The sequence below is a fragment of the Temnothorax curvispinosus genome, unplaced genomic scaffold (genome assembly GCF_003070985.1).
Source record: "Temnothorax curvispinosus isolate PA1 unplaced genomic scaffold, ASM307098v1 QBEX01008285.1, whole genome shotgun sequence".
Lineage (NCBI taxonomy): Eukaryota > Metazoa > Arthropoda > Insecta > Hymenoptera > Formicidae > Temnothorax > Temnothorax curvispinosus.
In genome coordinates this window covers 1-26,857 of record NW_020218065.1, presented here as the reverse complement: position 1 = coordinate 26,857, position 26,857 = coordinate 1, and the positions used below count along the sequence as shown (strand labels likewise).

Here is a 26,857-nt window from a genome sequence, read left to right as displayed (position 1 = left end):
TCTGCTTGTTCATCTCATTACTTATATATTCAAATTTATTTCACTTTAGATACGCGCGGGAAACGTTCTAAAATTCCTCGCACATTTGGTACGTTACGGTACGTTTGTTTATTCGTCCTCCACTCACCGTACCTCTTTTTATACCTCGCCTGTCTATTTTAGATCGTCTTACGGCGGTATTAGCATCGTCATTATCCCCTGCGCGGCTTCGACCCGGAATGCCAGCTTCGTGCGTTAAGAGCAGGAGCTTTTCTTTCGACGATACTTCTTGCCGTTTTCTCTCTTACCGAGTTCTTGCTCGTTAATCTGCATTCTTCGCCTACCTAGGTGGGTCGACGTAATTTCAAGCTTCCGCAGCCTCTGTGTCATTTGTCATGGCGCGCAATAAATCGCGTTGGATTATGCATTCGAGGCTGTTCCTTAGCTGAACTGCCATAAGCACTTATCAACCGCTCGATCGACTCGCTCAAATGTTCTGTGTGGATTTTCCGCTACACGCGACGCTTTTTGCCCGCTATCGACGGATCTACTCGAGTTTTTTATCAGAGACAAATGCTCGGGTGATATCTCGACAGACAGGAACGTAGAGACAAGAAGGTTCATCATCATAATCTCAACTCGCTATCCACTTGTGCAGTAAAATGCAAAAGGTTGAAGATAAATGAATGCCATATACTTGTCGACCATGATAAAATCAAAAATTCATAACAGTAGACGGAGAGAGAGAGAGAAAATTTCATCGCGTTTAATCGAAGAGTATATCCTCCCTACGTGCTCGGTTTTCCAAAACACTTCAATTCCAACGCGATTATGAAAGATCGGAAGTTATTGTGAGGTATCTCAACTCAATCTAACTCAATCTCGTGAAGATCGTAGCTCGCTCATGAAGAAGCTCTTATCCGGAAACTGAGAGAAGAACAAAAAGAAGAAAACAGAAAAAAAAGTCTGACGCAAGGCAAGGACGAAGGCAGTCGAGCCTTCAAAGATGTAGCGAATCAACGCGCGGAACAATGCGGAGCGACGATTACAAAGGACGTTCATTAAGATAATGAGCCATTGAATGTGATATCCGCTGATTGTCGCGAGCATCTGCCCCTTGTTATAAAAGCGTTACGGCGAGCTTTAAACTGGTCTGCAAATAGCATCAATTTTCTGCGAGTATCTCCTCTCGTTCGATACTCTTCGATTATCAAAAGCCCTGTCTTTTACAGTACGTTTCCGCCTGGAAGTTGCGTCTTCGACCTCTTGTTACGAGCGAAAGAAGCAAGAGACGAAGATAGCGAGCGGGGGCAACGAAAAAGGCCGCGAAATCGATAGATGAACTCGATGCGACGCGAAGCGCGCGTGTCCAACGACAAGAAGTTCCGTCGCGTGTTAGAAATTAATAACGAGCAAGCAAAAGTCCGCTTTGCTCGGGAAATAATATTCTCTCTCTCTTTGTTCCGTAATACTCGTCGGCTGCAGCAAGCCGCGCGTACTTCCGCGTATCTTCCCATATGAATTATGCTTCCGGCGAATTTGTGCTTCGGAGTTACGCTCGGGGAATTTGTAGACGCGAAGCAACATTCGCATTAGTGTTCGTTAATATTTATTATCATTATCGTAGACACTTGGTATTAGACGTGGGTGTATTATACCGATAATAATGTACGTATAATAAATTTCTCCCGTATCTAAAATTTCTATATTCATAAATTTCTTCGATTAATTTTCCTTGTATTTCGGCACTTTGACGTTTTCCGTCGATTTTATAAGAATGCATCAATGATGAACGCCGCGAATAAATACATCGATAAACGACGCTAAATTTCACCAGTTCGTCTCCTGCTCGTCGAAGAGCGCGTTAAATTGTGCGTTAAATGCGAATATGCGTAGCGCGCTGCCGCTTGCTGATCCGTAAAAAAGCAATCTCCGCTAAATTACGCTTATTATAGCGAAAAAAACGCGAAATCGCACATCTAATCGATGCAATCAACGCTCGATATTGGAACTTCCGTTTCACTCGGGGGTCTAATTTCTAAAGTCGCTGAATCGAATTAGTGTCCGAAATTATTTAAAGCTTGAGAGAGATCCGGACATTAAAAAGTTGCGTCGGCAATTAAAAAGTCTCTCAGAGGAGATTAACTAATAAAGTGCCGTTCTCCCTCAAGGGACGTTGCGAGAGATTTGCAAAAGGCTAATTGTGCGTCCCCTTAAATCTCTCTGCCCTCCTCCTCTCGCAAATTGTTACAATAAATACATCGGTCCCCCCGTGAATTTCGGAGAAATTTCTGCCGGACGTCGCGGAATTTTTATTCCGTATCTTTTTGGAACTCCGCTGGCTTGAAATTAATGTGAAAAACCGGAAAAAAGGCGCGGTCTCTAATTTAAGATCGCTCCCTAATCTTTTCCGCAATTAAAGTGCTACGCCACGTTCGTGAGAAAATTACGCGTAAAAGAATTCTCGTTAGAGCTCGTTCTTTTTACTATTCCCTGCCATCTCGTTATTCCTGGCGTTTCAGCGTCCACGCCTCTTTTTTAACCTCTTGCTCTACGACGGCTCTTAGAAAATTCAACAAAGGGCCTGAGTGCTTAGCGCTCGAGTGAAACGGGTCAAACGTCACACAAGAGTGATGACGTACAAGATATAATCGTTTTAAAACCACTCTCGCGTTTTAATTGGCAACGGTGCAAGGATCTTTCGTACCTGCATAGTTTTCTCTTCACGAAAAACTCGATCGTAAGGTACAAATAAAATGCAAATTGCTCGCGGAAGAAACGTCATTATTGCGCCATTATAACGTGTAATTAGCGCGATGTTTTCCGATTGTCTCGATTGCCACTTGCGAAAGTACTTGAGCGTTTGTTTTGGTGAGTTCTACATCCTTACACATCTACACAGTTTACGCTAGTATTATATACTCTAAACGTATTATATGTTTATTAGTTACATCATAAATATCGCAAGTAGGATTTTATATTTTTAGGAAAAAGCGCTACGCGTGTGCCGGTCGAAAAAGATAAAAAAAACTCTTTGTAAATAAAAAAATTGACGATTAAGAAATAAAATTCGAATGACGAAGTATTTACAACAATTGCGTTCTGCTTTCAAATTTTAAAATATCTCTTTGTGCTGCAGAAACACAATTTAATAAAAATTGTGTAACTCTTGTCCAAACAATTCTTCTATTTTCTTTTTTGAAATGAATACTTCGTCACTACGGAGTGTAGGAGTACACTCCGATAAAGGTCTGACAAAAAAGCCGTTAAAAATTTCATTCACATATGCTAAAATGCAAAACGAGTGTGAAAAAGTAATCGAAAAGAAAATAAGGGGGAAAAAAAACAAAAAGCTTAATCTACCAGTGAAAATCGACCATGGCACGGTTCTCGTGTATCACGTGAGAGAGCGGGCAGTGCGAGTTGTAATTTTTTATCATACACATATGAGTCCGGTCGTTGCTTTGCCGGTAAACGATTTCCGCTGCGATGGATTTCCTTACCTTTTCGGACACTTAGCGAGGTCCTTTTTCAGTGGCCCCCTCAGTGTCCCACGATCAGCGTTTGCCCGATCGATCGATCCTATCGCATCGACCATCTGTTCTCTTTCTTTCTTTCTCTTTCGCTCGCTCTCTCAGATTTTTCAATCGACTATTCAGTACGCGAGTCTTTCGCTCGCTCTTTTCTACCGTTTTACTCGCTCTTTCTCTCGCGCAGAAGCTCTCTATAGAACAACAGGAGATCTGCGTGAGACACGACCGTATTTTACAATTGTCTTTCGTTTTGTACCGCTTTTGTGCTTTTGGTTACTCTCTTTTCCCATGGTAACCGAACCCAACACAACAGCCGGATTATCCAACCAGCGGATTTTCCAGCTCCTTTGTATGCGGTTCGTTTACTCGTCGTTCGACGACTATCGCGTTGTTTCGAGCGCGTCCACCCCTTCAACTTCGTTCACTTTGCATCCGGGGTGCCGCCAACGCGGATCTTTCCTTTTCTCGTTTAACAAGACTGATCTTACAACAGGGATGATGGTACTAACAGCGCGGATTTGTAGCTGGCGCTTAAAATATGACAGCTTGATGTGACAGTTCTGAATCCGCGCTGGCAAGCAACCCTGATGCGTCTCTTTTTATTCGCTTTGAGTATTACCAAGATTCTCGAGGCGGAAAGATCGGCAACAACTTCTGTCATACGGTTTTCGAAATCTGTGACATTTTAGACTTAAAGATATATATTCGTCTCGTGAAATTCCCGTTTGAAAATTCGCGTAATTTTATAAAACTATCGCGAGCCATAGAATTCCATTGGTGCAGTAAATCGACGAGTCGCAGAAACGTCGGGCTTTCAAGCTTTAATTGAGCCATTAAAGTCGCAATAAGACGGCCTGCCTGATCAAACGGACGGTATTATCGAACCGGAAAAAATCCGAAGGATCCGAAGGAGTAATCACTGGCCGTGATTCAAGAATATAATCCTATTACGTCCAAAAAGCAATATAATGACGACGGAAGAAGACGCGCTATCTTATCGGATGCGATTTCTTTGACAGTAATCTCGAATGTAAAAAAAAAAATAGCAATGAATCTTCTCGTCAGCTATACCAAGTTTTATAGAATGAATTATCGGTGCAGTGAAGTAAATAGATTTTCACGTAAAATATATAATCGAAAGATTTCCTCCGTTTGCGCGCATTTGCATAATATTAAACGATATATTTCGAAGACGCGGTTGCTAGCTAAATGAAGCTAAAGCGTTGGTTTACGCGATGCGTACGAGCCCGACAAGCTGCTCCAGCCACCATGAGAAGATAATTAATCGAGTTGTCCAATTAGGTTGAACCGTTATTGTTTCATATCAGCATCAACGCAGTAGGTGCTGCGGTCGTCGCGTGGTCGGCCGAGAGCTATAAAAACTGCACGCGACAATAAAAAACCCTATTACCGTATTACTAAAATATCTGAAGATTTTCAGCAAGAACGAAATTATTTTACTGCACGTAGATAGCTATTACTATTAGTCGTTAATTATATATATTTTATAGTTCAGAATTCTGCATGACATGTCTGTGTGAAAAGAATGTAATCAAAATGAAGAAAGCGAATGAATACAATTGTCAACCAATTGATTTATCGATTTAAATTTACGGAGTTATTTATTAATTTATAAAATTGTTTATGTTATTACGATATATTTCTACTTTATATGGATGTAGTATGTCATACATATAAAGTAGTATGAAAATTTGAAGTATTATTTTGACAAAATTGTTGCCATATCCGATCGCCTCGTTTACCTTCGGTCGATCCGACGGTGCTTATCAAAATCAACTACCGTACGGGATTTACAGTTACTTCGACGACGCAAAGATAATCTCTGAGCTCGAGACACACTGATAAAAGGTGAAATTATATACGATTTCTCGCATGAGCGCACGTGTGCAACTGAATGGATTAAGGCCATACCGCAACAGAGAAACAACGAGAGAGAAGAGAAAAAAAAAGGAGAAAAGGCGAATAAATACGCGAATACAATATGAGCAAAATCCATCCGGCGAACGGGTCATCGCGCGTTTGATCGAGACGAGGAGGACTTTCTCCCGCGTACCGATTTTCACCGACGGAGTGGCCGACCAATCGGGAAAGAGAATTTGTGGATCACTCGAGACCCTCGAGCAGATATCGAGCCTCGCCAATCGGCGGCTCGCGTGCCACTCGTGGATCCACGAGTGGCCATCAGTCAGATTGATCCAGGCCACGAGAGAAATCTCTTTCTCTCGAGCCCCTGCGATCCGAGATCGTCCTCTCTGTCCTCCTCTCCTCTCCCTCTCTCTTTCTTTCTCTACCTCTATCCGTTCTCGAGCCCGTGAAATTAACTCACGTCTTGTTAATTATCGCGATATAGTTAACTATCCCTTTTTCTTTTTAAAGAACGCTCCGTCGAATCGCGATGTAGACTGTCGATAGCTCAAATCGTAGCCGTATCTCGTAAAACGGTCGCGTCTACGATTGCGTCGTCAGCCTGACGTCTCTTTCGATCGCATAGCGATTTATTCTAGTCTCTTACAATTAGATCAACGGCCTTCGCGTCGCGAATGTCCATCTCTCTTCGACATCAATATTATTATGTTCCAGAATGCAAATAGCGTTCGCAATAAATAGAGATATTTCATCGACATCAGGATTAACAATGATCCTTCGCTTATCGTTAATGACCAATTAATTTGCCTATGAATATTATAGTCGCAATGGACGCAGAAGATGAACACTCGGGACTCGGAAGTGCACGACTTAAGGCTATCAGGCGACCACTGTTACTCGACGTAAAATCACGGAAACGTGTACTTAGAGAGATGGATTTATGAATCCGTCGCGTAATCGAATGAGTCGAGCTTTACATCGTGGTCGCCGTTTCACATCACGAGTGCGCGCATTCCGAAGAGGAATGCGCCCACTCGGGACTTTCCTGAAAGAAAAAAGATTACATCTATTCGTAATGGAGATTAATGGCGATGTATATATATATGTATGTATATATATATATATAGATATATATATATATATATATAAGTATAAGAAAGTTCATGCACACCTCAATCTTTCTGCCCTCAACCACGGTGCCGTGTAGCCTCTCACGTGCCCGGTCCGCGTCAGCACTATTTGCGAATGTTACAAAACCGAATCCCTGCATGCAAGGACAGACAAAACAACATGCATTAAACTCAACTTACAGACTGCCAGCGCTCCGCAAAAAGCCGACTGGCTGGGCCGACATTTCGTCTTCGCACGCGTGTGCACATGTAGCACGCGCGCGCGTATATATATACTCATTTACGTACATATAATATATGTACACACTAGAGGGGGTAGGGGCGAAGGCGAGGGACGGGAAAGGGTGCACATATGTATGGGGGATTCTACGAAGAGAATCGTCGGAACGCGACGTCGGGGATGTGAAAAAAAGCAGCCCCCGTCTCTCGCGCTACGACGATTTCATTCGTTTAATGTGGTAAAGAGCGCGGCGCGCGCGTTACCGTCGATTTCATTATATTTTACTGTGGTATTACATTTATCAAAGTTCTGAGAATTTTTCTTGAAATTAATGCAAAAAAATTCAAATTAGAGATCCGTATTGTCACGTCAAAAGATACAAATATGTATAGATTCGTCGCGTTTAACTGTGAATTATGCGAGATATTTCTTCTTGACCATTTAGTTTCTCTTTCCGATCTCCGAGTGAATTTTCGAGACGCGTATCGTCGTGAAAACGGAGTATCGAGTAGAAGATCGATCCCGTTCTCATTGAGGACTAGGCGAAAGACGCAGAAAACTCGATTCTTCCGTTTCGCCGCGGGCAACACCGGCCAGCTCTTTTGTGCTCCTCTCTTCCTCTTTGAACCCTTCCATCACCCTCAGCCCTACCGGCGTTCCTCTTCCGAGTCAGTCCTATTTATTTCTTTGACGCACAATAGTCGTCTCCCTCTCCGACCGTTTTATGTATCGCGCGAGACACGCTAATTAATTCCCGAGGCTCCCTCGAGACGCGACGAAGCGACAGAGAGGCTTTCGTGGGTATTCCGTTTTTTGTTATTTCCCGTCGATCTCGCGCTCCTTTTATTCGCAAAAGCTAAAACGAAGAACTATCCATCCTTTTATTCATATCCTGTAATCCGCGCCTCATTATTTCGGAGTTTCAAGACAAAACTCTAAGAACCCGCGCGTTTAATGTTGTCCAGAAACAAAAATCGAGAGTTTCTGGTATAAAATGACCGAAAGAAAATCAAATCGACTTTAGAGACTTAATCAGCAATCACTAACAAGTTAAATGTCACATAAAAGTATTTGAAACGTTCAATCGCGTAATAACATATAGTTGCCTGGATCTTGATAAAATTATGCGTATATAAATTAATGAATTAATGTACTGATTAACGATCTGTGTAACGTTGATGTCTCGATCTTAATGAAAATTGCAATTGACGACGAGATGTTGAAGAACGAGGTTCTTACTTTTTCGGGCCAAGGGCTTGAAAGGGTTGAGAGTCAATTTTAGAATGTCGAAGGAATCGCGGCGACATTCGCACGTCAAGTTCTTTATTATTTCAGGGAATTAGGGGCACTTTTTCGAAATGTCGACGACCAGGGGGTCTGCGAGCGCCTCATACTGCTTACGGAGACGCACCAAACAACGTGCAACAAATAAGTAAATATAAAAATCATGGTAAGAAATCATGGTCATGGTCACATTAATCATCTCATCATATCATATCATATCGTATCATGTCATATCACGGTCATCGTCATATCATTAAAGACTCTTGCTTGTATTGAGAGGTGCGTGTACGAAAAAAAACAGAAATTAAACAAAGTTGACAGGAAGGGGACATGTAAGAGGAAACGTGGAAGACAGGAAGAGCGTGGAGCGTGTCGTGTGTGCGAGTGTTTCGTGTGTAAGTATACGCGCATGTAGATTTTCCCCGTCGACGCTGAGAAGCGATAAAGGACGACGGGAAATCGAGCGGGAGGCGTAAAAAAGATTAGAATCGTGATCGTTGTCGGGAAGGAGGCGAGCCCCTCCCTCTTTCTCGATTCGAAATATACGCGGCGATATCGCGCGGCGTATATGAATGGAGGAACTTCCTCGAGAGAGAGATCGATATACATGGCACGCTCTCACGCATCGCGATTGCACGTTATCTCGCGTCGCGGAGAACGCGAGTTCCGCTCGAAGGAAGAGCACGATCGATTGCGCTGCCACGGGGTGTCCGCTCATTTCGAGCACAGTCAAGTTCCCCCTCCCCGCTCCCGAGCCACCGTAGATATCGCCCCGCGATAACCCGCTGTCGACTGAGTTGAACGTTATCAGAGCGTAAGTTCTCTTTCCCTTTCGCATTCATGAAGTTGCCAGAATAATACCGAAGACGCGAGTGCACGTCGACCGTCATCGTGACCTTGTTATTAACTTTCGCAATACCCGAAGACCGATATAGAAGGCCGTTACGTTGTAGAACTGAATAAATTGAAGTATTATTATTAACCAAAGATCAAATAAAATTTCATCAAGAAGCTGATAATTGAGCACATGATTTAACTTTATGTAGTACCAAACCCCTCTTTTTGCGACAATTATCGTTATAAAAAAAAAATTAATTTTAGAAAATTTACAAGTGACAGATATTAAAGAACCATTGAAATACCTTCTAACTTCTACTAATTTATACCCATAAACATAAAAAAATGGTTCTTTACGTGGAAGTAACACGTGGAAATATGTGAATGACTTCCTAAGACTTTCAGAAATCCGTATAAATACATGAGCAAGCACGATAGTATGATAGAGAAAGAGCGATCGTGATTGATTGCGCTGTCATGAAACGTCAATTTTAACGGCGTTTCTCCGGATAACGTCACATCGGTCTTATCGTGACTTATGTCATTCCTATTAAATATAATCTGCCAAATCTGTGCTTTTAACAACAACAAATCAAAGTTTAATTTCTCCTAAAAATAAATAGAATTTACAACTACCATCAATTTTGCTAAGCATTATTATTAAGCCAGAAATTTGCGTCAATTCTGGCGATATTTTATTATACGAACCGGTACCGGCTCGTGCGGCACTAAAATCGAAGGTGCTTTTATCGTTAAAAGGATTAATCGAAGTTCAGACCGGAACAAGCTAACAGAATAGCGGCTTCTTCTTCGTCAGTGGGTGAAAAAGGACGGCAGGATAATCGAGTTCGGCGCGCCGCGCCATCCGTTTCTTCGCTCTCTTTGGATCGCGGAGCTGTTGCCGGGAGTAGTTACGAATCGCGGCTGTTACCGCGAAAAATCGCATTAAAGCCAAATCAAATACGGCTCCGGGCGAATGGCTCGGCCGGAGCGCAACGGCGAAGCGTGAAGTTTTCTAATCAGTGACGAAGGATACCGTTCGCTGCTCGAAATGCCGCGGAAAATGCGATTTATGAGTCGGACGTGGCAAGACTCGAGTTAAGCGCGCGCAAAGGTCGGGTCTGTGATATTTTAAGGTTGTTATAGTTTAATCCGGCATCTCTGTCTTTAATAATTCGCGCCACCAAGCACTTGAATGGCTTCACATAATCGATGTTTGCCAATCATTATCGAATAATGAGTACAAAATTTTAATTACGAAGTCTATAAGAATAAGAACGTAAAGAAACGATAATAAAGACAATTTTACGAATGTCGTGTAATGAATAGCTGTTTAACAATTTCAAGGATCGCCTGCGGATCAATAAATACGAGCATTCAACGATTCAACAATTTGATGATTGTCACAAATGCACAGTTAAATTACGGTTGAAGTCTCGTTAGACCAACGCAATTCGGTATATAACAATATGTCAATTATTGTCGAATGAAAGGGACCGACGCCTCAAAGAGTTAACTAGATCCAAACAGACAAGATATACACGGGGGATTCCCTTTGTAACCGGAAATGGACGTCGTAGGACAACGGACCGCCGCGAATAATTAACGATATGGCTGAGCCCTTTGCGTGGGTAACGCGGGAAGTTGACATGCCCGGGGTTTTTTTAGCGAACATCACTTTAACTAAAATGTGTCCGATGACTGCCCGTAATTGGTAATGACTGGCACGGATCTGCATTTTTTGTCGAAATATTATTAACACTAGGATATTTATTAATACGAGTCATGCCACTCACATCTGCAGGGTGACGCGTAAATTTCCGCAAAGATCCCATCATCCATTTGTAAGTGATGGTCTTATTTACCCGATTAAGAATAATTTTACTAAATATTTAATTTAAGACATCAAAGAAATAATATAAATTTTATTAAGACATTAAAAAAGCAATAAAATATTAAAATAATGTATTAGATTTATTACGTTCAATGCCAAAATCAACTTAGCACTCAAAATGTTAATACGTAAAAAAAAAGTATAGAAGATATGCGTTACATTCTTCGCTTTGTTGTATATAAAATCAAATTATAGAAGTAGTGAATATTAAGATAAGTGCATCTTAGTGATGTAAACAATTAAACAAAGAATTTTATAAATTTCTCTCTTAGTAAGTTATATCTTTCTTTTAAATTGATCGAAGAATACGTAAACAGAGTTTTTACATGAATACATAAAAAGAAGTGGTTCTAACATATCCTGCATAATCTATTGAACTTTAAAAATTTCAAAAGGTCAAAAGTCATATCGGTGTGTCTCAATTCCTATCTCTATCTTCTCTATTATACATACCTAATTCAAAAATGTCTGACATTCACCAAAATAATTCTCTCTCCTCAAATATTTATTCATAAAATGTTTATAAATCGCTCCGGCGACATTGTAATAAAATTGCAACTCACGACTTCTGCCGGTTTCTCGTAACGCTAGTTCCAACCACGGTGACTCGAATTTGAGATAAAAATTCGCTTGGGAAATTACTGTTAATGATCGCGTGGACATGTCGATATTTTTAGGACTCGAGAGCAAAGGTACGGATCGCGGAAACCGTAGCAGAATTTATTTGCATATCCAATGCATACGTAACGATTTTTTCATCGCGCAGCCATGAATTCATTTGAAACCGTTAACAGTTTAGGAGAGCGAAATTCGGTCGCCTCTCGGTTCGGTGGGACAAAAAAAGAAAAGAAATATTCGAATCATCGTGTCCTATTATAAATATTGCGATTATTATCGTAATTTTACTTAACACGAGAAATGTATCGAAATCGTAATTTAAAATTTGAAGTATAGGTTCCAATGGAAAATCCAAGAATATATAGAAAACGGACTAAGAACAAAGCGCGGTATAAATAATGCGCGAAAGTCTTTATTTTAATTTTTATTTTACATATTTTCCAACCTTGACTTCGTAATTAAAATTTTCACAACCATTGTAAGTACAGATTTTGTCTCTCGCATCTGGCATATTAAAACTCTACTGATTATTTTACTGAGTCTAGATGCAAAGAATTAAATTAAAACTTGGAAAAATAAAATTCAATAGATGCTCCATTAAAGTTTCATTTACATCGATATGATGATGTATTTGAAAATTCGTTATCAGAAAATACATAATTTCTATGGAGATCAGATATCCTCTTTATAAAGTTTTACTTTTTATAATTTTCTTCGATACTGAATGCAAATTTTAGTTTTACAAGAAACTTTATTGCATGAGCTTATATATAAAAATGGTAACACTAATAGATAAAGCTCTCGTACATTTCACAATATATTTTTAAATATGTTTTATCCATTCTGTACTGTCAAGTCATAATAGGACACAATGTGTGGTAATAAGATTGCACGAAAGTTTTATACAAATTTATTTTTGCGATCGGGGGGAATGATCGGCGGTATTTTGCGCGAAACGGCCAACGCGAGACGCGTATCATAATTTATAGAACGTAACTTTGCATTCGCTTGCAATCCCGTATCGGAAAGGATAGTACATGCGAGCGTATCGTGCGGTAGATCTCTCGCCGAAGCTTTTTTTTTTCCACAATAATTTTCACGAGCATTGCGAGTTGAAACCAGCGGTGAGCCACTCGTATTTCCTACACGTTTCAAGCTTCGCAGCGCTCTCGTGACGAGGAGATCGCGATGCCGGGCGAAAACTTCCTTAAAGCCTTATCGGGGTACGGAAAATTGCAGCTGGCGTGCACAACGCGGATACTCGAGAGCAAGCATCAGGCAATTAATCCACCACGAATTCTACCGGGGGTCTCTTTAAGTGGGCGATACAAAACGTACGTACGTTCTACTTCCGCTGACGTAACACGCGCATTTCGCGAACACGAGCAATCGCGTCCTCTACGTTATTAACGAAGTTAACGTTGAAACCTTCGACAATTACGATATGTATAGAATGCACACTTAAGTTTTCGTGCAGCGCAACAAGTAGACATAATTGTTATATAATTATATATGATGGCGTTATAATTATAAGTACTAGCATCAGTCCTCTTAATACTACTCTCACTATTAATGAGAAATAATTTATCAAGTAAAATGACAGATACTGTGAAGTACGTATAGGTATACAGTGAATGTTATAATAATTGATACAATCAACGATAAAACGCGAAATTATAACCGATGAAACAAAAAATTCGTAAAAATCGACAGCTATACTCGAACTTGGAAAATCTCGAGTTGAATAATACACTCTCTCCGAATAATTGACTTCCATATTGTTCGCTGTGACAGAATTCGTAGCTACACGTAGTATCAATCACGCCGCAATGTCGCTACGAATCTCGCGGCCCGGGTATGTAGCTTGATTATTCTCAGCGAGGCACTCAAAGTCGTACGTTTCAGGGTGGCCTGCTTAGCGAAGCCGCACGTTCGCTATTAATCAGGGGCTCTATCAAGAAGGCCACGACTTTCTTACACGGCTGTTTAGAGCCGACAACTAACCACGTACACTCGCGGCCGCGGAAACGACCGATACGCCCAGCCATAATTATTATGCCTCACCAGATCGTCATCTTACACGCCACGTTGCGGTGTACAATTCGAAATAATGCAGCCACAAATTCTACGCCAATCTTTTATCTCGCGACTCGCGACTCTATTTCGGGATTTGTCATTTCTTGTTCGCTTTGAAAAATGTAGAAAATGACCGATATATGTCTCGCATGACGAAAATGAAAAGCAAAACAATACAGAACATCATTAAACATAATTGGTTACATTTCATATTAAATTTCCGTGTATCTGTCATTTGTTGTGTCAATACATCATGTCTTTGATGCGATTTGATGTAATTGGCAATTTATAATTAGTCAAATAAATCAATGACCCGTGAAAACTGCATTTAGCCATCGAATACGCGATACAAATGGGCATTCACTGTCTTGAAAATAGGAAGCGATATATTAATTAAGCGTCCGAGAAAATGCTCATTAATCAGCCGGTAACAATAAAGTTTCCCCATTCGACACGACAAAATATGATGCAATTGTAAATATGACAGACGACAACGCGAAACAAAAGGCGTAATGCGGTCGATTAATTACTTGAAACGTCACGCAGCTGAAACCAGGTGCCGGAAGAGCACCGAAATTCCGCGCGGTGGAAAGTACTTGCGGAAAGCACTTGCAGATGCGCGATGTCAAAAGACCACGTTCGGTCTTTGCGGTCATGCGTGTTTAACGACTTGTGTCGCGCTCGAGAATATGTAGCGCGATGCAATACGCTTAATGGCGTCGATGCATTCAGCATCCTCCTCCTCCTCCATGTAATTTGCGGTCGTCAGCCGTCATATTCAGTCTATTCTTGGATTGCTATACCTCTTCTCATGCAGCTTTTACGTGCTTCTCATTTACATTTTTATGTGATGGGCAGAAAAATCAAAAAAATTTTTATCCAGTTGTTTTCTTCCGCGTGATCCATATAACGATATTTTAATGCCCAACGTAAATACGTAGTAAATACAATTCCAAAATTCATAAAGCTATTTGATTGAATTAACTCACTATGTTTACACAATAAAATAAAAAAGATGTATTTTACATCAAACGTTCACGGTAAATAAAACATCGTTGCAACATTTTATCTATTTTATCCGCGCGAAAAAAGCTGAGAATAAAAATATATTGTAAAATAACAAAATTCTACTGTATTATTTCGTTGTGCAGAAAGTTTTAGCGATAAACGTGACAAAGGACTTAAACACAAATGATACCTAAAATCTTAGGGCATAATTTATTTTGTGAATGAAAGGACTAGCTACTCGATCATATGGAACGCGCGCGTGTTTACGATGATTTAGGAATTACATGGAAGAACATGATACCGAACTAAAGAGCACGATGAGTGCGTGTCTCCATCGGCACCATTAATGCAGTCCATTGCATGGTCGATAGAGCGTGCCTATAGTCACGGGCGAACGTTTGTCAAAGAATAAAGAACAAATATCATCAGTAAAAATCGGATGTCGCTGAAAGAACGATTGAGAATAATTTCCCTCTTTTCGCGCCGGGTCATTGTCCCGCGTGTGTGCACGCGCGTCGCCCGTAAAAGACCCCAGCAGCGTCGAGCGGAAAGGAGTAGCGGAGCACTTGAGCGCAATTTGCACCCTTTTGATTAAGAAACGCTCCTCCTCTTCCTCCTCTTTCCTGCGTCGCGAAAAATCTTTCGCGAGGGCGAAGAATTGCGCGCGTTTGCTTTTATCACCGACGCCCGTAACAATAAGATTGCCGTCAAGCTCTTATCGACACTCGGTCTTAACGCGTATTTCGTTGCGTGAATATTTTTACGGCCCGCGAGTTACGAGAATGTGTTTCCTGCGAAATATATTAAAAATTGAGAGAAGCGCGTATAAAAAAATTTCTCCATCCTTTCCGATGCAAGTAGTCTGCTTTCAAAGGGAAATAAAGTAATTTGGGGCAATCCTTCAAACGCGTGATAATAGATAATAAGATTTTTATAAAAAAGAAAGAACTAATTAGAGCAAAAATAAGAAAATATTATTTCTTCTTAAGAATATTCTTAAGAAACTAAGTAGGTTTCTCTCGGTTTGAATATTCCTGTTCTCATATAGTATGTTATTCCCGGCGCACGGCAAATCCAATAACACGTATAGCAACAAACCGAGCATTTCGATATCGAGCTTGAAATTAAAATCGGGACAGAACGCAAGATGAAATCGCGTTTTCAAGGACGGAGAAACGTAGGTACACTCGTTACAAGAATTGCGATATTCTAAGCGTTGCTACATTCGATGAGGCTAATTACTGTTCTCGATAGGATTTTCGCCCATAATTTGTACGGTGTACAAATGATTGCATGACTTTCCCTAATGGCAAAATCAACGTTAATACGCCGCGCGGATGATGCGTTTGAAACGACGATATAACGTGCGCGGCTGGTGCGAACGATCGTGACGCGCGAGAATGGAGGAGAACGCCGATAAGAAAGTCTACTTTACGCATTTATCAGTATTAGCGGACTCGCATCGGAATGTAATTGGTTCTAAATTACACGCTTCGAATCGCGCGGGCACGAAGTTTCGCGCCGATAGATATATACTCGCGCGCGACGTAGTAAAGAAGACGCTAGGCGAGGCGGATGCAATCCCCAGGATGACTAATTGCTTCTCCGCGGCTGTGATTAATTACCGCACCTGCCGTAATATAGTAGTGAGGTTTAATTGCGACGGACGTAAAGTAACCGTTTCCCCGGACAGCGCGCGAGCGCACGTCTCTTCTCTCTTTTCTACGTCGCTCAGAGAAGTGTGATATACCGACACCCTCGCGCAGATTTATATTTTTCCGGGAAATCGTTACACTCGACTCGTTGAGTCAGACGGCAATAAAAAACGCGCGAAATATGCGGATAAAAAAGCGCAAGGAGGAAGGGATATTCATTCAAACGCGAAGATGATCACGCTTCATCCGGAAGCGGAAATGTATAGTTGACAATTTAAGAACTCGTCACGTTCGTAGGACAAATTACTATCGATTATTCCGAATCGTGGGAGCGCTATCAAATTCGCGAATGTCTCGCTGTAAATCGCGAGTTCTCGCGAAATATCGGCCAGGCACACGTCTCTTCGTTGTTTTTTTTTTCGGCGCAGTGCTGCAATCGTCACGACTAGAAGAAAGGTGCGTGCTGATCCGCAGTAAGTAAAAGGCTCATATTTAGCCGGTTCTTGTTATCACGGCGTTACGTTACTTCTACTTACAAGATGATCATTCCGTTAAAGGCGGCGTTATTATCAATACGCCCCTGACAAAATGTGACTGCCCATGCAAGCTTACATGTAAAATTAAAAAAAAAAAGAGAGAAAATAAAGGGTAGATAATATTAACATCCGACACGTGCACGAACTCCAGTTACTCGTGAAAAAAGAAGCCTACTTATTAAAGTAGTCCCGCATACACACTTGCAGCAGCGCTTTGCGATCGTGCCCCGAAAAGAACAATATCTTCCGGCTCGCGTTAAGGTATTAAGTCGTGTTAATAATCGCATTCCTTGCCCTCGAGATGAGGTTAGTACGCAAAACGGAGAGCTCAATCTGTCTACGTTGTAGCTACGGATCGTTAACTGCGAACGAGGGGGTCTTTAAAAAGGTGCCGCGGGTCGAGGATGCCATTAACGGTAATCGTATAATTAACACGACGATGCAACTAACACCGATAAAAAAATAACCGACAACTGCCGATATTTATTGACGTTTATTATACGTTCAACGTATACATTAATTAATGTTAAATAAAAAATAACAACTGTACGACTAGAAACAAGAAAATATTTTGCAGATATATTTGTTTTGCAAATAATTACTGTGAGGAGAATCGTTCCAAGTTTACGCGAATGGATAATTTTTGGCAAGGGCGGATAAATGCGCATAGTCATGACCCGAATTTTGTCACCTTTTTAAGGCTCCTCTCTCAATGGAGATTCCATTGATCTACGATGAAATTCGACCAACCCTGGTGCATACATTGCACTATCAAATTGATAACCAGCTACTGGTATTATGCAAACAAGAACTGACGACGCCTAAACGACACACCGATATCATTCGGGACAAAACGTATACGTGGTCTACGTCTGTATATTCGCGTATGTAGCTGCGTGTATGTGTGTACGTGTGTATGCGCGGAGGAGTGGCTGCGCGCGCGTGTAAGCGCACGTGTGTATGTCAGTACAGACGTATATACGTGCGAGTCAGTGACAGCATGGCGAGAGTAACAATAATAATTACCCAATTAATTAACAGTGAAGTGCGAAACATAGCAAGACAGAATAAAAAAGGTATATTAACACTACTTCGCGCGCCGACCGGGTGTGAGCGTGTGCGTGTGGGGTGTTCCAGAAGACAGATATCTCTCAATGAACAATCAAGTCAAGACAATTGATTAACCAATACGTTATGTCAATATGATGCGTGTGAATGCTAACAAGGTGTCGGGATCAAAGATACGGAGAGGCCTGTTAATACTTCGTGATTTGCGGAGAGGAAGCTCGTCTTTCTCTTTCTCTTTTTCTCCCGTTTCCCTATCACTCTCCCTCTCTCTCTTTCGGATGGATGAACATGTATGAAAGCATTTTTCCGAGTGTCCCGTGTTCGCTCTCTCGACAACGCGTGCGGGAAGATGCTTCCTCTTCACCGAGTTTGCAATTTCATTCCGCATCGCTGATTCTCATTATGTCCTTCTCGTTGCTCACGAAAGCGATAATACCCGAATACCTTACGGCGCAGATATATTTTTTACGAGCGCGATACTTCTCCTTTTATCGACTAGCAGGCTTTCGTAGAATCGCGTCGTTAATAATAGAGTTTTCGGTCGTAAAAATACAAAAAAAAGCGCAAGCATGCGGCGCGCACGATGCATTCGATCGATATCGGGGCTAACGCGCAATATTTTCTCGTTCCTCCGGTACCGGAAGTAGAAAACGCCGTGCTTGAGGAAAGAAACAAAAACGCGCGCGCGCGCAGGTGGCGATGGTGCCGGCGAAAAAGTAGAAAAGAATGAAGACGGATGCTAGGATCGCGACGTTCTCTGCACCTCCGACGAAAGTAATGGACACCCGGTGGGAGATGGTGGCCGTACGTATCTCGGACAGGCAATAATCGTTCATTAGGGGGAATGGCGAGTGGTCGGAAAAAAAAGAAAAAAAATCAACGTGAAGAAAAAGAATTAATTCACCACGTAAAAATCGACGAGCGATTCGGTCCTTCTAGCACTAGTATTTCGTCTCGTGTGTCACGGATCTGTGTGTCGTATGTGTGTCTCGATGGTCGAAACGGTGGGTTATGAGGGCGAGGACAAAAATATGTGAGGGATCAGGACGGAGTTTTGTGGGAATTACAGATAGGACAGATAGAAATATGGGAGTTTGAAGAATACTTGAAGAGTTGTGACCGAAGCTGGCAAACAGCGATATAAAGCGCACAAAACAATACGAGATTCAAGATTATATATATATATATAGAGGGTGAGTTATATAAGAGATAAGGTGGATGTGCGTGTGTGTTTGTGATAATGGAAGTGGCACGAGAGATCTCTTTTTTCTCTTTCGTCTCTTTCTCTCTTTCCTTCTATTTTCGTAAATTTAACTCTTTCTCTCGCTCTCTGTTTTTCCTAACTTTAAGAGATCGTGGAACACGGATTGTTAGTAAAAATGCTTACGAATGGGAGGAGCCAGAGAATTTCGAGGCGTTATCGAAGCTACTTGTCTTCTTGTAAATATTCTTGCAAAGAAATCTTCTTTTCAATCATTATCAATTATAAATTAATATCTTCTAATAAATATTTTCCAGGTGGAGAAAATAGTTCTCCGTATACTCTCTGCAGCAGAATTCTAAATCTTCTTTTGTCTATAAAAAGTCGGATAATTAGACTGTTCAATATACTGACCTGCTTATTTTCATTCTAATCGACTGCTATGACGTTAATTCTCTTAATGAAAATCTCACAGCGTAACAATAAATTAACATCATGATCTATATTGCTGTGTCATTATTTCGTAACATCAAATTGCACAATTGTTAATTAACGAAATAATTATAAAGATCAGTAATAACGTAACTATTAATAACAGTACAATTATATCCTTCGTAATTAAATTCTAATGGTGAGATTAGAATTGTAATCTTTCGCGAGATCAGACCGGACATCCGGATTATACACAAGAGGTGAGAGGTATCATGGATGGTTTCGGATAGTTCTGGCGGGTAGATATAAGAACGGTAATACTCGTTGCAACGAGGAGCCAACGGTGTGAGACGATCCGCCGTCAAGAGAAAAAAAATATTAAAAAAAAAAAAGGAAAACGGCGGAGTCGTAAGCAGCGTTTCTCTATCCTAAGACACATACGTGATTAATAAAAGAGGTAGAAGCATGGGCCGTTTATTATATACCTTTGATTCGCCTAGACAAAAGCGTGCGGCTACTATTTACATATATAATAATGATAACAATCAGATAGAGGTATGTACGTATAATGCGTATACACGTATACGGACGACGTATGGTGTCGTCATATACGCGTACACCCGAATAAACTTCGGAAGATGCAGTAGTATAATATATACGTATCATGCTGTTCATATTGCAGGTGGATTAGTAAAAAGACTCGCCGCGGTGTGAACCATTCGTGTGTGGACAGCGGCTAATTTTTCAATGGACAATCGGTCTGATCCCGGAAAGAGAACGAAGGAGAGAACGGGCCTTCTCGACCCCGTATGATCGGGACGAATCTCCCCGCCTCTCTCCTCTGTAGCTTACTGTGTCCCCTTCTTTTTATCGCCTTCGCGCGTGATTCTTGATCTGGCTTTAAGTACACCTCGAAACTCCCTGGGACTACTCGTGGTGGACGACGACAGGAACGTTGGGATTGGTTAGAAACAGCTTCGGGAAAGAGACGCGACAAAGTTTCATCAAATCAAATGGGCAGCATCTCCCGAGGGTCTCCTCCGCGAACGGCGGTCGAGTCACCTGTTTACACCGCGTGTTCGCCGTTGCCGATTGTCGTCGAGACGCTTAACTTCACTTAAACTTCATTCGCTATCGCGATTAAGAAGTCGCGAAACAAATTTCAGCACCTCGCATTTTTCGTTATTCATGAAAATTTTTTTCTTTGTTCCTCCAACAATAAATTTTCGTGCGCGATATAATATTTATTTGCTCACTCTCATATCTCTGTAAATTTGTCTGATTTATTTATTGAATTGTACTTTGTCTAAATTAATATAAATTGATCAATAAAGAATTAACTGTTTTACTTTTGCGATCGAGTTTCTAATTGCAGCGAACATAATTGCTTGGAAAAACGCATTGGCCGAATGAGTAACAATTATATGATGCTACTTTCTGAAATTTCTCGCGAATGAGTGTTGTTCAACGTAAGCAACTACGAACATACGGTATATATGAGGTGCATCGACCGGCCTTATAACCAATGGGAACTAAATAATGATAAAATGCGGAAGGCTAGCTAGTAAAAATGCAACAGCTCGTCTAACAACTACGAGAACTAACACCATTGGTTATATTTATATGTATGTACGTGTCATTGGCACATACGCGGTGTCGGAAAAGCGCGCGTACCGAGCACCTTGAGGTACTAACTGCGTTTTGTATCGAGGATATATCTGTTTTATCTTTCAATTAATGCCGATAACGATATTAATTATTAATTAATTTTCCTTTTATATTAATCGCTACACTAATTACGACTCTTTTGTTGAAATAAATCTGTAAACATATTTACAGTTATATATTACGTTACGTATGAGTTACGGCGAGAGACTCGGAGGAGACTCTCGGTTCGCGCTCTTTTCCCACCTTGGCTTCAAAGTATCTCTTTTTCCAAAATGCTGCACTTCATTAGGGATGCCACATTCCATTTACATTGACGAAGCTTTCGAGAAAAGGTCTCTCTCACAGAATCACACACGATCACTCACTCGTTTTATCTAATGGCACGTTGCTTTTGCAGCATGCAAGAGATGTCCTTTTATTTCTCTCTCTCTCTCTTAGTTTTTTAAAAATTCTATTAATAATGAAAAGCGTTAGTGTTGAATCGACTATCAAATCGAACGCGTGAAATCGTAGTTTCACGTGCACTCTACAAAAGCAATGTGACGAATGAAAAATTTATGCCGAAGCTCGTGACGGGATCTTCTCGTTTTAAAAAAATCATAGATATATTCAATCTGCAAACTGTACACAAAGAAAAAAGTAACTGTCAATCCTTCTTAATTAAAATGTTGATTTTCTATTAAATATTTTCTCGTAAAATAATTATTCACATTTCATCGTAACACATTTCATGAAAATTTTTTACTGACACGATATATAAACACGATATAATACTAACAATAAGTCAAAATATTTCAAAAAGAATTTTGCAGATTTCATTAAAATGTTCGAGTGTTACGTCACAACAATATACCGGCATGTTTCCAAGACCTTAAGGCCTTAGATTAATAATTATTCGCTCGTCCATTAATAGCGTGCCGCTAAAGTATCAGATCCTGTCACGCCTTCGGAATCGCTTAAGCGCTAAAAGCGATGGCGACACTTATGCCGTTCGAGGTAAATTCCACTTGTGCTTTACCGCGTGCTGGCGTAGCGTCGGTCCCACGAGAGATATTTGCATTGCAAAGGGCAAGACGATAGTGCCATTGTCGACCCTGATACTGATAGCAGGATTTCTAACATAACGCGTACGAGTACCTAACATGCGAAATTGTTCGCTCGCGGAATGGGTTCGCTCGATGCAACTGGCATATATACGGCAATTACAAGGCGTACGTCACACGTCGTCAATATCGCCGTGAGATTACAGGGCTGCTTTATCGCTCTGCTTTTTTACGCCAAGCGTGGTTTGACGTGGTACGCGGTTAATCCGTTTAAGAATCTCGTGTAGTTCGTAAGTATCTTATTCCCTATGCAAATGTCAGATTATGCGTGGCGAGACGGCGGTAACGGTAAAAAAGAGTGACAAAAACGAGACTGGATTATACCGCGGCGCGGACTACATTATTATGGCTGGAAGTCAGTCACGTGAGCACCGGGAATGAGTAACAAATTGACCGTAATACGGCAACGAAAAATAGTAGCTGTGTCGCGGCTCGAGTGCCCGACCGTGTTCCCTTATCATAGAATTTTCTTTCTTTTCCATGCGCTCTCGATTAAACCGCTTTCACGCGACCGATCCGCGCCGATTAAGCCGCAATATAAGCGAGCAGAAATTAAAAAAAAAGTACGCGTCGCTCTCGGTCTCGCAGCTCAAGCCGCGCCGATCGTGTTAGACGCCGCTAATTGCAAGTCGCGCGAGAGTTTAATTAGTTCTGTCGTCGTCGACGCGTTCCGCCCTCCGGAAACTGGAAGTAGCCCATTTCGCGTTCTATATCACGGCCCCGTGATTGGTCGTTACAAGTACGGATGCGCAGCGACATCGACTTCCTGTCTGTACAACCCGTCACGACCCAGACGAACCGGATTCAGCCATAATCGTCTAATCGACGACAAATACGTGCAATTGCGGGTTCTTACGCTCTCTCGAACGACATCATCCTGATATTTACATATCGACGAAACAACTGTAAAATCGCGTGGATTTACGTCATGGATTTGATTTCGGATAAATCGATTTACTAATGAATAATCGGATATCGAAATATCATTTTTATTTCCGACAAACGTTGTCGAGCTTCCGTCAGCACATTAATTGATTATCGAGCACGGTAATTAATAACGGTAAATGCTAATGAGAAAATCGATGTCACAGATCTTAAAATAGTAACAATGCCAGCAAGAATTCGTTCGGGAAGTCGAGTATTGCGGAGTAAAACGCAAGGGAAAAAGCAGAATATGTCCGCTAAAAAGTATAATAGCGGTTTGCGTGACTTCGGTACTTTCATTACAAGAGAAGTGACATCGATGACGAAAGCATTATCGATAAAATATAACACGAGGTTAGAGATATTCCGAGAATTCGTGAGATTGAAATGCTCGAGCTCCACAACGAGGCTTATTTCTCGCGATATTCCTGGCACAAAGTTGCTTGAACTTTGTACTTTAACTAGCCGGAAGTATCGTGTGCAAATGTTTACTTTAAAAGCATTATTTACGGACCACGCAATTCTCGTAAGTGAAATAACTTTTGACAAATGCATCAGAGTTCAGTTTCAAATAAAGCGAACAATTACTCAATAAAAACTAAATTAATATTTACGAATCAGAGATATCGATTTTGCGATAATCTCTAAAAAGCATCATCTCTTCAAATATTACAGAACACGATGTGAACATTTTTCTTTCGAGATGTTAAGGATTAATCGAAGAAGTTTAGAAACTATCGGAAAAGAATTCGGGTACGTCCTATTTCGGACACGAAAGAAGACCTCAGCTGCTTTTAAAACAACCGTAAAAAATTGGAAGGCGTTTAAACAGATTCATAACGTCAATAAAGGATAATTAACAAATCGAAAAATGATATTTCTCTGAGAATAGTTCTTGAGATGTCGAAATATTTCAAAAATTTGATGAGTGATGACATTAAAATCGAAATATATCCAAGTCGGACACATTAGCAAAGCTCAAGACGTGACCTCGTGCATCTAATCAGCAGTAGGTCGCCACACGTGACGTCGACAGACGTCGTCGTTGGGATACTGGGTTACCGGTGCGACTTGATGAAGTGCACTTGAGTGTACTGAACGCGAGAGCTGAATATGCACACCGTCCGGCTCGCCGGATGCCGGTTGTCGGCACGATGTATTACTGCGGATCTTATCCCGACCTCCGTTGTCATCCATATTGAAAGCAATTTGCATTACAAACCCGTATATAACGCGAGAGCGTTACCTTTTTCTTTCAAATCCCCCGACGCCGTTTGCATAAACGGCCGACAATCGCGGCTACCAATCTCGCACGACGCTTTCTGACTTCCGCCGCGAATCAATAGTTGCCTCTCGCGGCTTTCCGAAAGGAAATAAGCATCGGAGATTTGGCTTTATTAGTATAATGAAAATAACCGATCGATCGAAATGAGACTCACGTATAAAATACGAAAAAAATAATATCGCAATCGAATACGTTGTTTCGATGGGACAGTCTAATACTACACGTACTGTGAGCCAAAATTACGCGAGAAAACAATTCAAAACTGCAGATTTAGACCTAAAGAGAGACCTAATAATCACTCGTAAAAATTTTCGAAAAATTATCTAAAAGCCTAAATCACAGTCGACAATTACGTAATACCTGCGACTAAGATGGAAAATCGATAACTGACAATGGCACTTCGTACTTCGCGAATTTTTTTATCGAGAACATCGCGAGCTTGTAACGGAATGTCGCCATCGCGCTGCAAAGAAACGTGTACACGCGGTACGGTTGCAGCAGCACGTTTCAGCGGCACGTTCTTATATTCTCATCAAGGAATATCGCTGTTTTTCTGGCATGTAATATTAGTTCTTCAGCCTCTCCTCTCCTCGTATCGAGGATATGTATAATATATATGTACGATGGACCGCTGTTCGTGATGCTGCATCCGTTAACAAGATCATTACGATCCCCGCGACATCCTCGCATCCGGAACGTTCTCCGGAAAACTTTTCCAATAAATGAACCGGAGAAACTGTCACGTGTACGCGATAGAAAAATCGAGTCACGTGTACGGCACCAGCTTTCGCGGTGTTGCCAATGGCAAGCCCGAGAAAAAAAAGATGAATGACAAAATAACATCGAATGCGTGATAAATATTTTGAAAATAATTGTTGCGAAAGCACGTAATGCAAAAATATCTCGATTTATTTGTCAAATTATCAATAACGCAAAAATAAATATTTCAAATTAAAAACAACAAATATTTTGTTAAATTTTATGCAGACACGTATGGATGAATTAACATGAGAGTTTTTAAAAGAAAACATGAAAAAATACGAATACATTCGTTCTGGATGCGAGAATTCCGTTGGGCACGATATTAGCTTAAAACTAGCGGTATCGGGGGTGGGTTGACAGGGGTGGCTCGCAGCCTAAGGGCGACGTGAGCTTACCTTGCTTCCCCTTTCATTAAATATAATTTCCACGTCAAGGATTGGCCCAAATTGCTAAAAAAAAAAAATATTTACCAAATTAGATATAAATTATATGATGAAAGTTTATATAAAAAAAGAAATCTGATACAGTTAGAAATAAATAGATAAAATAAAAATAATACTTATTAAAAACCGTTTAAAATTTAATGAATATTTTGAAAATGCTTAACGTCTACTGTAAAAATAACATAATAAAATAACTTAAAGCTTAATAGAATTAAATCATGCAGATTGTTATACAATCCATGCACATTAAAACGAAAAAATTGTTTCTGAAAATTGTATATTAGGTACTTTCTATAACAGTTTGCTAAAAATATCTTTATTTCATATTAAGGGAAACACAAGAAAATAACAGATAATAGTATTATATATTATTCATCTTATCTACGCCGCAATAAAAGGGCGAGCAATCTCCCATTGACAAAAGCAAATGTGAAAACGTCGAAATAACAAAAGCAAACGAGGGTGAAAGAAATTGTACGACTTACCCCGAACATTGCCCTGAGGTCAGGGTCTCGGAAGCGAAAAGGTATGTTGCTGACGTGCAAACGTTTTGGTTGACCTTTGAGGTCGGTGCCTTGTGTCGCTGTCGCGGGTGTCGTCGCGCCTGAGGTGACAGGTGCCAACGCAGCAGCCTCCACTCCGCCTTCGGGGTTGGTCTCACTGCCACCGCCCGGTGTGGGTGCGGGTTGCTGGCCACCGCCACCCGCGGCTGCAGCCGCTGCTGCTACCACCGCTGCCTGGAACACCTCCGACTGTCGTCGGAAAGCGACAAACGAACGTTTGAGACTCCGCTTTGCTGATAATGCGACGAAACGGGAAACCGCGAAATCCGGCTTGTTGGTCAAAGCGGTATAGCAAAAAGTAGTATTTCAATCTAAATCTTATATATTTGTACTTATACGAAGATCTTCGTCAAGGAGATCGGTAACAAATAGATTATAATCGATAACAAATAGATCGGTAACGAATAAATCAGAAAAATAAAAAGACCGGAGTCAATGGTTAGAATATTTACTGCAAAAAAAGTACTTGCAATTAGATAAAAGATAGATGGAAAGTAACTAATGTGCAACGGTAAGAGAATCAATAAAAAGGAGTAGCGAAGGAAGGACTGCCGAGACTAATAAATGGCGCAAACAATTCGGTGACGCGGCTGCAAACTTTAGTTCGCCTTACTTTGACGTGTGTGTAGAGTTACTGTAATGTATGCTGACATAATATGCACGGCAACATGGTAGACGACGTAAAACGAAATAATGACTGCCTTCGCGCGGAATGATGAAACATTGCTTCATTTACGATAAAGAACTGCGC

General features: G+C 41.0%; 1 protein-coding gene across 1 annotated transcript in view; it reads right to left on the bottom strand.

Moving 5' to 3' along the window:
• LOC112457793 (RNA binding protein fox-1 homolog 2-like) overlaps positions 1 to 26,339 on the bottom strand; it is a gene marked incomplete at its 5' end in the record, with an annotated part of 45,337 nt that extends 18,998 nt beyond the window's left edge. Inside the window, 3 exons of the mRNA XM_025021028.1 lie at positions 6,571 to 6,663; positions 25,496 to 25,549; positions 26,029 to 26,339. Coding sequence (XP_024876796.1) covers positions 6,571 to 6,663; positions 25,496 to 25,549; positions 26,029 to 26,339 — 458 coding nt within the window. The remainder of the gene's footprint in view (positions 1 to 6,570; positions 6,664 to 25,495; positions 25,550 to 26,028) is intronic.
• Positions 26,340 to 26,857: the final 518 nt, after the last annotated feature.